At 37.2% G+C, this 14,771-nt stretch overlaps 1 protein-coding gene across 1 annotated transcript in view; it reads left to right on the top strand.

Annotated features, from left to right (window-relative positions):
• The window catches only part of LOC135213362 (hemicentin-1-like), a 17,799-nt gene extending 3,897 nt beyond the window's left edge, over window positions 1-13,902 (top strand). Inside the window, exons 6-12 of the mRNA XM_064247341.1 lie at window positions 3,125-3,275; window positions 4,518-4,648; window positions 5,368-5,527; window positions 11,298-11,763; window positions 11,868-12,010; window positions 12,239-12,669; window positions 13,012-13,902. Coding sequence (XP_064103411.1) covers window positions 3,125-3,275; window positions 4,518-4,648; window positions 5,368-5,527; window positions 11,298-11,763; window positions 11,868-12,010; window positions 12,239-12,669; window positions 13,012-13,902 — 2,373 coding nt within the window. The remainder of the gene's footprint in view (window positions 1-3,124; window positions 3,276-4,517; window positions 4,649-5,367; window positions 5,528-11,297; window positions 11,764-11,867; window positions 12,011-12,238; window positions 12,670-13,011) is intronic.
• The last annotated feature ends 869 nt before the right edge of the window (window positions 13,903-14,771 follow it).

Here is a 14,771-nt window from a genome sequence, read left to right on the forward strand (position 1 = left end):
ATATATACACCCCTCTTATTATTCCTTCTTATTATTATACTGTAATATTATGATTTTTTTTTTTCGATTTCCACTATAGATAGTACATGAGAGAAAGTGACCGTGATACTGATAGTGACGATAATGACCTCTTATTATTCTTTTTCCCGTAAGACTTCTTCTCTCGAGGGATCAGCATCGCGATGATGGGGAAAACGAATAATGAGAGGTGCTTATAGTTACTATCATTATCAGTGTCACCCTATCTCATATACTAGTCGTAGTGGATTTCGAAAAAATCGTAATACTTTATTCGTTATGGAAATATTGTCATATGCAGGTGCCAGATTATTTACTTGTCAATAAATAATATTTCCTTTCAGAGACGTTGTACTTGAAATAAATTAAGTAGATTTATTCAACGTATCAAAGATATTTTGTTAGGTAAGGAAAATATATACCCATGAGTCCAAGAATTCTGATTTTATTCTCAACTCAAACTTCGTGACGGCATAAGCATTTTCAAGTAGACTTTGCTGCCGCTCCTTGAGTCTTGACCCAACGTATTGTACTGTACTGGGGTTTCGTCAGTTTGTCTCCTTCAGCCGATAAATAATACATTAAGTCGTCAATGTTCTTGAATGGCAATATTTTTGGGAATGAAAGAAAAATTAATTTTGAGTAGAAAATATTCAATAAACATTCATTTTAAGGCTTCAGTTTTCGGTGAGGGGAATTTTAAAATAACCGTATCATTGGTGATGATTTCATGCGATGGAGTTCGTAGCGAGAAGACGGAGTAGCCTGAGATATGGGGGAGTGATGAAGGGATTATGCCGATGTGAATAAAGGATCTTTCAATAAAATGTATTATTTAGATTCTGAAGAACAAAATGCATGCATCATTGAATCTGTTTCCCTCGATATCCGTGGTATTCACTCAACCAATAAAAAAACAGAAAAAAGTAAGCCAACCTGATTCTCCCATCTATCAATGGTAGGTTGCTTATTCATTAGAGTTATTCATTAGACACCTACCAAAGATTTCAATGGTGTTTTTAAAAATCTCTCCCTCTCCATCTACGTAAAGTATTCATCAGACACCAGTAGACCTGGTCATGATTCCTGGTTCAGCAATATGGTGACGAGGCGCTGGAATTCAACATTCATAAATGAATGTTTCTCAGCAACATCTACACTACTGTATTGTCTTGCTCGCTTATGGTGCTTCAAGGAGTTCCACTTCTAGGCCCATTTGCTAAACTTCTTGTTCTCTGAACAATATGGTTCATCTGTGTATGATTCTCTTCGGTATCATAAGCTTTCTTGATATCTCTCTAATAGGAACTTGCACCGAACGCAGTGCAATAATTGTCTCTCACTGAGCAAGGGACGTTTCTTTGACCAATAAATGAAACATTCACATTCGATTCCCGCACACATCACGACATCGAAAACAATAGAGTCACGACATCGAAAACAATAGAGTGAGGTCACACTGTTAGGTTATCATTTAAAAAAAAATCTTTAATAGCATTTTGTGAGTTTCCAATGTTTTCTGTAAAATTTAACAAGTGGAATCGTTCAACTACCTGCAACTTAATATTGACATGAAAATATAAGGACTATGTTTGTGTAATACTTCTAGTGATAGGTGTCTTCTATCTCCTATCTACTTAGTAATGTATGTCAGTGGTTGTTATATGACTTTTTTATCACTTCGTTTCATTCACGTCAGTTTTGCCATATGGAAAATAGTTTTAGGGAATAACATAATATAATGTTCTAAAGATATCAGTGGCTGTTTTTAACGTCAATCCAAAAGGAAAAATCGCTTAATAAGGCTTGAGTCGTGCATCAAGCAGATGAAAAATAAAATTATGAAACTGCTAAAACTAATTTGCATGTGTGTATGTAATTCATATATCATTATTATCATTAAGTCATTGGCTTGACGATGTTTAGTGACGAAATTGGGAAACACTACTTTTCTTCAGGTAAAATTGAGGTGTCATGAAAGCTATAACTTTTGAAAGATATATTTGTCAGGAGAGGTCGGAGCAGAGATGTTCACTCGTTGACGGTTTGGGAGACACTGGACAGTTTCCAGTCCTGTGACTGGCTGATCGCTAGCCAATCAGGAGCGTCGGAAGGGACTCGACTGGCCACTGGATAATAGATTCACGGGTGCTGTGAATTAGTTAGAGGAACCATTTTTTTTCATATATTTAGAGAAATACCCCAATTTTGTTATTGACTTACGATATATAACATATATATATATATATATATAATATATATATATATATATATATTTATATATATATATATATATTATATATATATATATATATATATTATATATATATATATATATATATAATATATATATATATATATATATATATATATCTGTGTGAGTGTGTGTGCGCGTCCTTTTATAAATTTTTTTTCATATATGCGTGGATTTTTCTTTATGAATTGCAAACTTTCTTTGCTATATGTAAATTTTGGATCCAGTTAAGATATTTTTCTCTGATTTTTCAATTTCTATCAATTTTCTAATCTTTTATTTCCTTTCCTCATACTTATCCCCAACCCTGACTCTCTCTCTCTCTCTCTCTCTCTCTCTCTCTCTCTCTCTCTCTCTCATAACTCTTTTTTCGGACTTTTCCTCTCAACTGTCAGATTTCATAATTACAAAACAATTTTTTTCCATATTTCCAAAATAATTCATTAATATTTATCCTTAAAACCTGGTTATTTTGGTCCTTTATTTGAAAACCTTTAAAAACCTTTGAGAAAAATAAATCAATATCTAATATAATGAAAATTCATATAGTGACGAATAGTATTGTTTTTACGATTTCCTTCACAAACGCGAGGAATATTCTGTTTTCTTTCAACCTACACCTGTGACCATAGAAATTATTGAATGTTGAAAGCAATGGTACCCAAACCAGTCTCTGGTCCCTCCTAAATCCTAATCGGTCATTCACTGGACGTTAGTGAATCTGAAATGAATTTGTGAGAATCAGTTCTTCAGATTTTATAATATAACCTTTGGCAGCCGGAAAATAAAAGGCAGTGTTCCACGAACCATTTCCTAATAGACCTCAACCCCTCCTGTCAATGAACGAGACAGATACAAGACGGCGGCAACATCACGACAGCCACTTTGACCGTCGCTGTGACGGGAGCAGACGACGGGACGACTGTCACCTGCACAGGTGTGAATCCCGCCCTCTCCAGAGAGGAGGAGCCTCTGTCAGACAGGAGAAAGCTCACTGTCTTCTGTGAGTGCAAGAGGTAATTGCGCCTTCGCTCGCTGATTGAGGGATGGCGGAGGAGACAAGGAGATGGGAAGTAGATTGTCTAGTCGGGCTTCGGCTTCTATTGGTTCAATGCCAAAGAAGTCTTCTGTTAAATCTTTTGTGTTTCATTCAAATCTCTTTTTATTGTTCTTGAGTTCCTTGTCATCGTCATCTTCAGTCATTGAGTGAAGGGATATATACTATTAATATCTAGTGTGTAGTGATATTGGTAAGATTTTTACATTGTTTACTTCTAATATATCAAGTTGATACATATCTTGTTTGCAGAATCGTAAGCTCCTCTTTAGATGAATATACTTCAGAAGTCTGCTTGTCGATATTTATGATAAATATGTCAAAGTCATAGATTCTACAAACTATGCAGCTTCAATTTAGTTTTTATTTTTTTCTTTTTTGTCAACTGAGACGATTCCGTTTGTAAATGATACAAGCACAGGGATTCCCAGCGGATTACAAAACCTTTATTACTGAACTCATATAAAAAGATTGAACGCAATATATAATATATTTTTATAGTTACTCTGGAGGTCTAACTAGAATATTCTTCAAACTCCTGCATATAAAGTTCCCTCAAATAATCTTCAATAGGAATATGGTGTCGAAAATTCTTGTTATCTGCTTTTGATTAAACTTTATAAGTGGAATTAAAAATATATAAAAACAAAAAGGGAAAGATTAATCATAAATGAAATCGGATTCTAATATCTATTAAATGAAATCTCAGGTCTTCCTTTCATAATTATTCTCATGCGAAACTTAGGAAACGAATTAAAATATTTTAGAGTAATAACTTTATTCACAAACATAAAACTGAAGAACTAATCTTCTTTCTTTCCTGCATTTTCAAAAACGTCATCAGTTTCATAATCACTCCAGGCAAATGAAAAGCAGGATAATATACGGGAATATTTTAATGAACTTTCCCTGCTCATTTGTTTGGGTATATCAGGTGATGCTTATAAAGATTTATTGTTTTATTTTTTAGTTTTTATTGTAAGGAGATGCGTCGTTTTGTAGGGATTAATCGTTCCTACAAGATCTCTCTCTCTCTCTCTCTCTCTCTCTCTCTCTCTCTCTCTCTCTCTCTTTATTTCCTCTAGATTCTCTTTCCTTCCGCCTCAGTGGCTTGAGCACCCGTCGACATCTTGCTTTTCATATTGATCTATTTCTCTGTTCATCTGTTTATCTCTGCTTCATTCCCAGACGAGCCCATCGTGGAGCTCACCCTCGGGAGACCTCTGGAGGCCGACAACATCAAGGAGGAGGACGACGTCTACTTCGAGTGCCACGTCAAATCGAACCCCAAGTCTCACCGCATCGAGTGGTACCATAATGTGAGGCTCTGTTATCTCTAACCTCATTTCTTTCATTCACGTCTAAGGCATCTGGGGTCAGGAAAGGTTTCTCCTCTCTCTCTCTCTCTCTCTCTCTCTCTCTCTCTCTCTCTAATCAATGCCAAGTCTGCTTTCAAAAGATGTTTTGCCCGAGTAAATTATTCACAGGATTTAGATAATAATTGAGTTATAATTTTAGTTTGCTTCATGATGCATCAAACGGGTTTTCTCAGTTTCTTTTTCGATCTGATTTTAACTTATACTAAAGATCGGTTTTACTGGAATTGGTTTTTATAAATCATTCTAAGCAAAAGAATTTTTAAGGTTTAATAAATACTTTAAAATGTTACTTTGTTGGATACAAGTAAATCAGGAAATGAAGATATGAGGATGACTAGAATATTCTAATGATTGTGAAATGTGCTCAAGAATCACGAACTAAAATCATTTTTAGATTTGTATTTTTAGCTTCATGTCTATTTCTCATCCCTTGCCATATCGCATAAGTAAAAACTAAACGATTATAGATTATATAAATAAACTATGTATGTTTCGCTTATCTTCCACTCCAATACAAATTTATACAAGTTAGTTTCAAGTGTTATAATTGATACTTTGAGGGAAAAAATAAGGTTTCTACTTTCCTTAATTGCTTTGAACAAAATAGTAATGTAACTTGTTGTTGTAGTTCTTTTTCGTTTTCTTCTTCCACCCACCAGGGTGAGGAAATCGGGCAGAGGGTGAGGGCGGGAGTCGTCCTCAGCAGACAGTCGCTCGTCCTCAGGGGCGTCGTCAGGAGCCACTCGGGATCTTACACCTGCGTCGCCACCAACGCCCACGGCCGTTCCGTCAGCAACACCTTTTTGCTGACAGTCCAACGTGAGTCCTGGGTTCATTGGAGTTTGTTGTGTGTGTGTGTGTGTGTCTCACTTTATTACCAGCAAAATTAAAGACTGGGTATAAAGCCTGACTGATTTGGTTTTCTATCCGAAGTCATTCTCCTCTATAGCGTCGAAACGGGTCGGGTTTGACATCCCGTTTCGTATCATCCTTCATTAATTGTAGCATATAAATCATTCACGTGACAGCGCTGCTATAATCATCATGTGATTATGAATGTGTTTTTGTTTTCCGTCTGTTTGTGTATCTTTTTGTAAATCATGTCAAAAGTTGATGGATTTGAAATTATTTTTATAGACAGAATTTGGCTATGGAAGATATGATTGTATTTTTAGAAAGTTCTCGATGCAGATTTGGGTTTCTGGTGGTTCCTGTGGGTCCAAGTTCCTTATGCAGTAGGGGGAGGTCTTGGAGGTTGGGGAGGGGGTGGAGGGTGACTGGAAATCTCGAGGAATTATTATTCTGTTCTCAAGGAAAGGAACCTGAACAAAGATGGTCATCCTAGCCAATCCTATTGTATGTGGGCCTCTCTCTCTCTCTCTCTCTCTCTCTCTCTCTCTCTCTCATACGCTTTTGTCTATCAATAGCTTTAGAGAAAACGGATTTTGACATGATGTAATCTCACAGAGTACATCTGAACAAAACACTGAACCCTCTCCCAGAGAGAGAGAGAGGAGAGAGAGAGAGAGAGAGAGAGAGAGAGAGAGAGAAACAGTTATTGAAAGTCATGCTGCCTTTACACTGTATACTTTGCAGTTTACACCAACGAGACAAAGATTGGAAAGTCTTCCTTAAAATGTACATCTGTTAACGAATCCCACGACATTGAGAAGAATCACAGGAGGTTACGAAGGATAATTTAGGTTTATGGAACCATCCATAAACAACAGCCTTTTTTTGCCTTATAATTCTGCGATATCATCAAATCTTTGTAGACGCAGGACCCTTCAAATGTCATTTTAAAAACTGGTTCCTTCTTGTGTAGATTTTCGAGGGGGATTTTTGTGGATATTTATATCATAGAGGTTTTAATATAAGCAGTTCCATCGATTCTCAGCTGGGACGCGGAACTTTGCATGGTTAAAACAGAAAATTAAAAAAACATATATATTTTTTTCAAAATGCATAAGTGAATTTGGGTTGGCACCAATTATACTTGTAAAATAAATCAAATGACTAAATAATGTACATCCCAGAATTAAATATCAGGTAGCTTGGTCCTCAGCTGTTGTTCAGGTGAAAATGGTTCCTACCAAATAAAAGCTAAGATTCGGAAGGAGCGCTAATTAATTGATTCACAAAATGAAAGAGGAAGTTATATAACGAACACATAATAGCTGCGTTGTGTACCCATAAATATTTCAAATTATTCACCAAAATCTAAATTATTCTTTAAAATGCGAATCAAGATTCGTTGCCACAAGGAAATTTTGACTTTATTCTCGTTTACTCGAACGACCAATATCGTAAAAATATCTGACCTACAAATTTTCACTCGAAATATGACTTCCAATAATTTTGTTTCTCTAAGTCCGTAAGGAAGCTGACACCTCCAACATCTTTCAACCTCAAACAACTTTCAAGTTACTGATGTAGATCAAATAAAAAGGCTTCATTTTATGTGTTCTTATGAAAAGGGCAGTTTAAATTATATTGCTCGACATACTCCCCATTGCTCATTTACTTATCTCTACAAAAAGGAACGTTAATTTTTCCGTAGATATATTTGAATAAAGAAAATGATAAGGCACTTAATTCATCAGCCCTGTCTCTGATAACATTTCTCAGTTGTTTTGTTCCTTAGGCGAATATTTCCGAAATTTTACCAGGTGTTAAGACAGACAAATAGTGTTTATGAATTTCTTATATTTTTGTAATTTTTTAAAAATAATATTTCTCTATAGACACGTTAATGAATTAGATTTTTTAATCTAATGGGTAGATACTATATCTTTTGTATTTGACTTATATAATTATAATTTTAGCCTTGGCTAATATACCCCGTAGTCTCGTCGAATACAAAGAAAACGCTCGTATGATGTAGAATTCACAGGAAAAAGCCACACCAGTCGAATGACCTTCTAAGGTCATACAGGGTCATTCGAGGATCTGCAGAGTCGCATGAGGCAGTACGAAAAGGTCGTGCTTTGTACGAAGCTGGTCAGGTCGTGCCTTCTATAGTCTACCTCTCGTATGCCTCTTCTTCGCTTTGGACAAAACAAGTCTCGTGTCCCAAATCTTTGACAAAGGTAGCGAGGCTTGTTCAGCATTCCATAATCATGGAGTCCTGGTTTTGTTAATGGTGTCTCCTAGCGTTTCCAGATGGAAATTTTATTTTTTCTATGCTGTTCTTTATCTGAGTTTCTTACATTCTCTTCTGCGATCGATAGAGTCATTGATCTGATGGTACAGCTCCCCGTGCGGGTGAATAGTATGCGCTTTAGTGAAACCTGATTATCTTTTTTATTAAAAAATCATTCGATTCGAAGTATGTCGCATTTTGATTGCCTTGTATTAGCTTTTGCTTCTTTAATTTTTATTTGATTCTAACAAGTTTACTGAGATAGGCAATGCATATATTTGCGTGTGGTGTGCGCACATTGATGGATAAGTCTTCATATATTATATACGGACTAACTAAACAATAAACGAGAGTATCTCATTACCAAGACACCGTTTCATAGAAGCAATTTGACTCAGGTAAACGATAGATAAGGAATCCGAGACATCAAATATGTGACCATCCACTCACCTTCGCCTGATTCCTGAGACCAAGGGAACTCCAGAAGAAAGCCCATGGTCACTAAATAGAGTCGATAGAAGAGGATAGGGTGGTCGCGGGTGGGCGTGTCCTCCGCCCCCTGTTTGGGCGTGTTAAGGGGATTTGTAAATGCTATAAAGGTGATCGATGGCTGGTGATAGCGACTGCTGTAGTGTGTCTGTGTCTGTGTCTGTGTCTATGTGTGGTCTTGCTGTATCCAGCCGTGAAATTGTGTCAGTCTAGACTGGCAGGATTGGTGGGCGTTGGAAATTTGGAAGATGAATGTGCTGTGGGTATGTTGAAAGAGAAGGAAGAAGCGCTGGATGGAGCGGCAAGTGCTTAACTAAGGAAGCAGAATAAACTAACGTCTTATTTAGTGAGTTAGAGGGCTGCCTGACAGACAAAGGGGAACGAGTTGCCTAATATAATCTCTGAGGGCAATTTGACCTTGAGCAGGACCCAGAAGAGGCTGCTGCGGATTGCTGGGTCAAGTTTATGGGTTGGGCTGAATGAGGGAGAATGAGGGACTCCCGAAAGTGGTTGGTTTATGAGGACTTGCTAGAGAGACACGATAGTTGGGGGATGCTACTTAATGTAGTAAGTGCTTTAAGCGAATAGCATTGTTGTCCGGGAGAGAGAGAGAGAGAGAGAGAGAGAGAGTCATTTTAAGCAGTTTTTGTGATGACTACTCACAATATACTATCTTAACCTTTCAAATATACGTGTATGTACCCAGTATACGATACGTCCCTTATGCTTAATTTATATTAAGTAAGTTTACAAAACAAAGTCTTAATTCTGAACGAAGCAAGATGTTACGAAATCCCTCTCTTGTTCCTCTTCAGATTCTAAGATATTTGCCTTCCCCTTAACGCGATGGAGATTGGAAATAATTACCTTCCCTCCTAATTATGCTGGATTATGTGCTTCTCAATATTCCCTTTAACTTGAGAATCTTTGGGAGTTCTTAATGAGAGAGAGAGAGAGAGAGAGAGAGAGAGAGAGAGAGAGAGACGCCCTAAGCAGCAGTAAAAGAAAACTTCTGATTTACGGAGTCTGTAGTTGTGATTGTGATCTCTCTCTCTTCTCTCCTCTCTCTCTCTCTCTCTCTCTCTCGCAAAATATGTCCCACGAGAGTAGAAGATTTCGTACATTTTTTCTTGTTGAATTTTGACTTCGAGAAAAGAGAAGGAGATACTTCCTTCTTAGCTGCGATATGAGGCCTTTTGTTCTCTGTGGGTGCTAAGGGCTGTTGGCTGAAGGTTCGGTCCTTTCTTGTTGAAATGGTGGACTTGTGGTTTTGGTTGTGGGTGGTATTCTACTTGTTTATCTTATTATTATTATTATTATTATTATTATTATTATTATTATTATTATCATTACCTCTTCATGGTTTGTGAAATAGGTAAAATAGATTCACAATACCTATGTGAATAACTGATAGCAATAATAAATATATATACATAATATATATATATATATATATATATATATATATATATATATATATATATATATATATATAACATTTACCAATGAAAGAATCGTTTTGATTGAGGGGATTAATCATAAAGAGAGATTTCATGGAAATAATATTCCATCGTCTATGTAATGAAAATGATTATAATAAAAAGATATGTAGCAGTGATATTGAGATAAATGAAATATTGTAATCACTGAGCAAATTCAAAAGTTTACCAAAAGAATTGTAGGTATATTAATAACTTTTTTAATACGCATTCCATCTGAAAAAAAAAACGTTTGGGAACTAGTAATATGAATATTCCTTTTTATACCAAAAAATAAGGTTTATTTATTTACAAATGAAATTTGTTCCAGAGGCAAGTTATAACATCAATGAAACTCCTTAGAAATGAAGAAGAGAAAATAAAAGCAAATTGCCATCTTGTGTGATAATTATCACACAAGATGGCAATTTGCTTTTACAGATTATAATCTGTTACAGATAATTACAATACTTTTGGACCTAAAGTTAGTGTCTTGTTATGAGCTGAGGTATGAGTAATCTTTCATTACTATCTTTAAATGATAACCGCTTTTAAGGACTATCATCTCAACGTGTAATTATTGCTTAATTGGGAAAAATGTCTCAGGGTACAATTTAATCATCTTGGTTCTTCGAACTTAAAAGTATGACGAATAAATGAATTGGATAATGACAGTTATTTTCAAGTGAATCAAGTGAAAACTACTTGGCTTCAAAGAAGTTTATTAAAGTAAGACGAAGTAAGAAAGATGAATTAAATAATTAGGTAGTGGAGTGTTAGAATGAGTGAGATAAAGGAAACATTTTCTCATCCCTATGTGTGAATGAAAATAGAATGAAAAATGAGGATATGAGAGTATCTTCAACACAAGGGCAGAAGGAGGTTTCAATGACCTAAGTAAACACAGGTTAGTATATGATAACTTGACCAGAGTGAGGAAATGAATAATGTTTTGATCCCGTAGTGGTTAGTGCCATCAGTGCAACTCACGGGGTACACTGTAGGCATTCCCAAAGGATCTTTGCAACCCCTTTTATTTCTTTTAATGTATATCCGTTCATATTCTCTTCTCCATCTTGCTATCTACACTCTCCTTGCAATTATCTCATAGTGTAACTGGGAGGTTATCTTCCTGTTACATATTTCAGACCTACAGAGTCTTAATTTCATTTCCATCACTGAATGACCTCATAGGTCCAAGTGCTTGGCCTTGGCCCTAAATTCTTTATTCCATTCCAATAATGTTTTGACAAATAGAACCTTACCCAGATTAGTAACATTGCTTATACAAAAGACCCACTGACCATCTTACCAGCCAAGAGAAGCAACTTGACCACTTAGAAAAGGCAGACATATTAGACATAAAGCCTCTTGGACACATTTTAAATCTATTTTCTTGTAACGAAATACTTAAGGGTATTAAGGTGAGATAACCTTTTATTGACTAACAATTAATTCCAAATAAATGGCTGGTTTCCAGATGCCCCCATATGTGCAGGGTCAGCAGGTCGAGAGACCCTAGGGGCAGCTCGAGGGACAGTGGTGAAGGCCAGGTGCACAGTGGAGGCCGAGCCTTCTTCCAACTTGGTCTGGTCCTGGGTGCGGAAGAGGACTGACGGCAGCGAGGAGATCCTGTCCTCGGACAAGTACATCATCGAGGGACTGACGTCGACCCTGACGGTCGTGCCTGAGAGGAGGGAAGACTATGGTCGACTGCTCTGCAGGGCAACGAATAACGTCGGCCGTCAGAAGGAGCCATGTACTGTCAACCTAGTCCCAGCCGGCCCACCTGATATACCCACCAATTGCTCGGCCACACATGTCAACCCTGATGCTCTTAAACCAGCCATTGCTGTGGCCTGCTTGGAGGGATTTGATGGAGGGCTGCCTCAGAATTTCCTGCTGGAAGTGTGGCAAGATGGTCTGGTTCTTGCAAATATTAGTAGGTAAGGCAGACCACTATGTCAATGGTAATTAATTGTATTTTTTAAGATTTTCTTCAAAGATATTCAGTAGCTCACCTGTAATTTTAAACATAACTTCCAAACAGTGAGTATCCCGAGTGGGTGGTCAGTGGCATGGAGTCCGGGAAAGGGGTCATTCTGAACATCGTGGGTCATAACATTCGAGGCCGAAGTGACCCTGTCACCATGAAGGTTCAGACTAGCAGTGCCCAACATACAGCAGCTCCAGGTTAGACTACTATTGTTGTCATTTTGTTGTAGTTTTGCCTATCTTACACCTTAAACATATCACCACATATCTTTCAATGTCTAGTCCAGATACCCAGTAAAGCAACCTTCATTCACATTCAAAATCCACACATCACTTTCATAATGGGGAGCTGGCTCAACAGTTTAACTATTTTACTAACAAGTGATTATTTCCATGTATGTAACGGTTACTATCTTATGTTTTCAGTACAAGAATCAGCCATAGAGGTTTCTCCAGGCATCGGTGCTGCCTTGGGAGTTGTGGGGGTGATTCTGGTGCTGCTTTTGTCTGTGATAGTCATCATTAGAAGGTCCTACACTTGTCCCAGGAAACCAGTTGGTGGGAAGACACCGGCTTCCTCCTCCCCTACTGAAGGATTAGACCTTGATGTTGTACAGTCTATAAAACACTTGGACGTTGTCTCGTGTGTCCAGGAGGAACACCCTAAAGAGGAACTACTAGATCCAATGTTTGTTTACTCCACGCACATCTACCCTCCTGGTGACAGAGAGGGGACAGATGAAAATCATGCATCTACCGATGAAGATATTGGAAATGTAGTTCTTCTGACTGGCAAGGTACAAAGACATTTGTCAAAGTCACCTCGGCAACGTCGACTGTATGACACAAATAGACAAGTAAGTTTAATTTGGATATTATATGGCAAGTCATTTTTTTAGAAGAATGATTATTTAGTCACCTTTAATGTAACAGTACATGTTTACCAATTTTCTAACTCAATCATTGTAACTATAGGTGAACTTCATTAACATACTTTAGCAATAATTCATGATTTATCTAATAGCTGTGTTATTTTGGTTCTTATGGAAATATCTCATAGAAGGCCTTTTGCTTCGTGTGGCACTGGGAACACTGACAGTGAGCACTGTTCCAGAAACACTTATTAGTATATTCTTATATAAAATATACATTTTAGCATCTTGTCTTGTCTAGATATATAACTACTTCAATATTTTCAGAGGATGAACCTATCCCATGATCAAAGTGAAGACTCAGGAGTGTCTGAATCAGAATCTGACAATGAAATGGAAATGGCTGGAGCAGAGGAGAGGCCATCTTTATCCTGTTCCATAGGTGAATCAGATCTACCTTGCATTGCCTTGCCTATAGACAGAGTTGTGAGATCACCAGAAAAGGCGTCATCTCTGGAAGACTCAGGATACAAGCATTCTTCCTCCTTCATAGATACGACCACGACTTGCTTGTCTATGAAACTCTTATATGAGACTCCTGAAGATGGTCATCGTAATTCAAGGATATCACATGAAGGCGTTCCCTTAACCATTCCTTTGAGGGAGATGCCAGAGGACCTTTCTTCCCAAGAAACACACTTTCAATTAAGCAAGAGAGGGCCACCTGCTCAGGGAGAAATTCCATCCCCAGTTGAGGTAATCTGCCTCGCTGTTTCGCCAACAAAGGTCAGTCCAGTCACTAACAAAGGCCAGATGCCTCCAAAAACGAAGAGTGTGCATCCCTTACCACAGGGTGAAACAATACTGAAGTCAGAGCATCCAAAAAGAGATCCATCAAGAATTCTTAGCTTAAACAGGATTGAAACCGGAATGCCAGTCACTTTGTGCAAGGCAGACAATGGAGAACTTCTTTTACTGCCTAGAAAACCTGACTACGAAGGAACTGGGATACAGTTGATTACAACTCCAGTTTACACAATAACAACTCTACCAAAAGCTTTAGGAAAGAGAGAGAAAGCCAGCCAAAAGAAAAGACCTAGCCAGAAGTTGCCTACAGCCATATCCACTAATAAAAGTCTTGGTGCAAAACAAGTTAGTCGTAGGGATTATACTCCTTCTGCACATCCTGATGTCTGCCGGAGAGAAAGCTCAGTGTAGCATAAGTCTTCAACTTCAAGCGAACACTTTCTAGGTTGAAACCCACAGTAAAACTATTTATTCTCATTTGTCAACAGTATGTCTCATAAACTCTCAGATATCGTTATATGTAAGTGATAAAGACCCAGAAAGTTTGCAAAATAAGATTAGGAATCCATTTAAACTTGATTTGTGGGCTTCTGTGCCACAATCTCATGCTGAGAAACTGGCAGAGACAGTGTGAACATTCACCAAGGATGTTACAAAGGCTGGCTATACATCGTCCTGAATCTCATTGTCAATCTACTTTTTTTTATATAAGTCTCTTTATTAGACATATCTGAACGAGATACACTTGACCAGATCTCTCGTACGACGACCTCGGGACATTCGAGAGGCTCATACTTGAAGTCTAAGTTCTTATGTGTAATAATATCTGCATATTGCAGGAATTTTACGTATGCATGTATCATGTTGATAATAAAGCCTCTATTGAAAAGACTATTGCACAATGATTATCCTGCAATTGTGGGGTTTTCGTGCTGATATGGTCGTCTGTCAATCCTCAACTTTTTGGGACATTCATAAAATTTATTTATTATCAAATTCAATTTTCCCCGATTTCCTTGGAGGTAGTTCATTGATTGTCAAAAAATATTGTTTACCTGTAGGTATTATGATTCGTTATTATTCACATGAAATATAAAACCACGTGTGAGGTCTCTTTCTTCAAAGAATAGCATTGTCTAACTACATTCATAGTATAGCAGATGTTACTATAAATTTAGGTAGACAGCTAATCATCATATCAGTAATGATTTTTTTTAATATCTTCCCATTTCCCTTAGTTTGATTCATAAATTATAATCATGAAATCATATCACAACTAA

The sequence above is a fragment of the Macrobrachium nipponense genome, chromosome 42 (genome assembly GCF_015104395.2).
Source record: "Macrobrachium nipponense isolate FS-2020 chromosome 42, ASM1510439v2, whole genome shotgun sequence".
In the NCBI taxonomy this organism is placed as follows: domain Eukaryota; kingdom Metazoa; phylum Arthropoda; class Malacostraca; order Decapoda; family Palaemonidae; genus Macrobrachium; species Macrobrachium nipponense.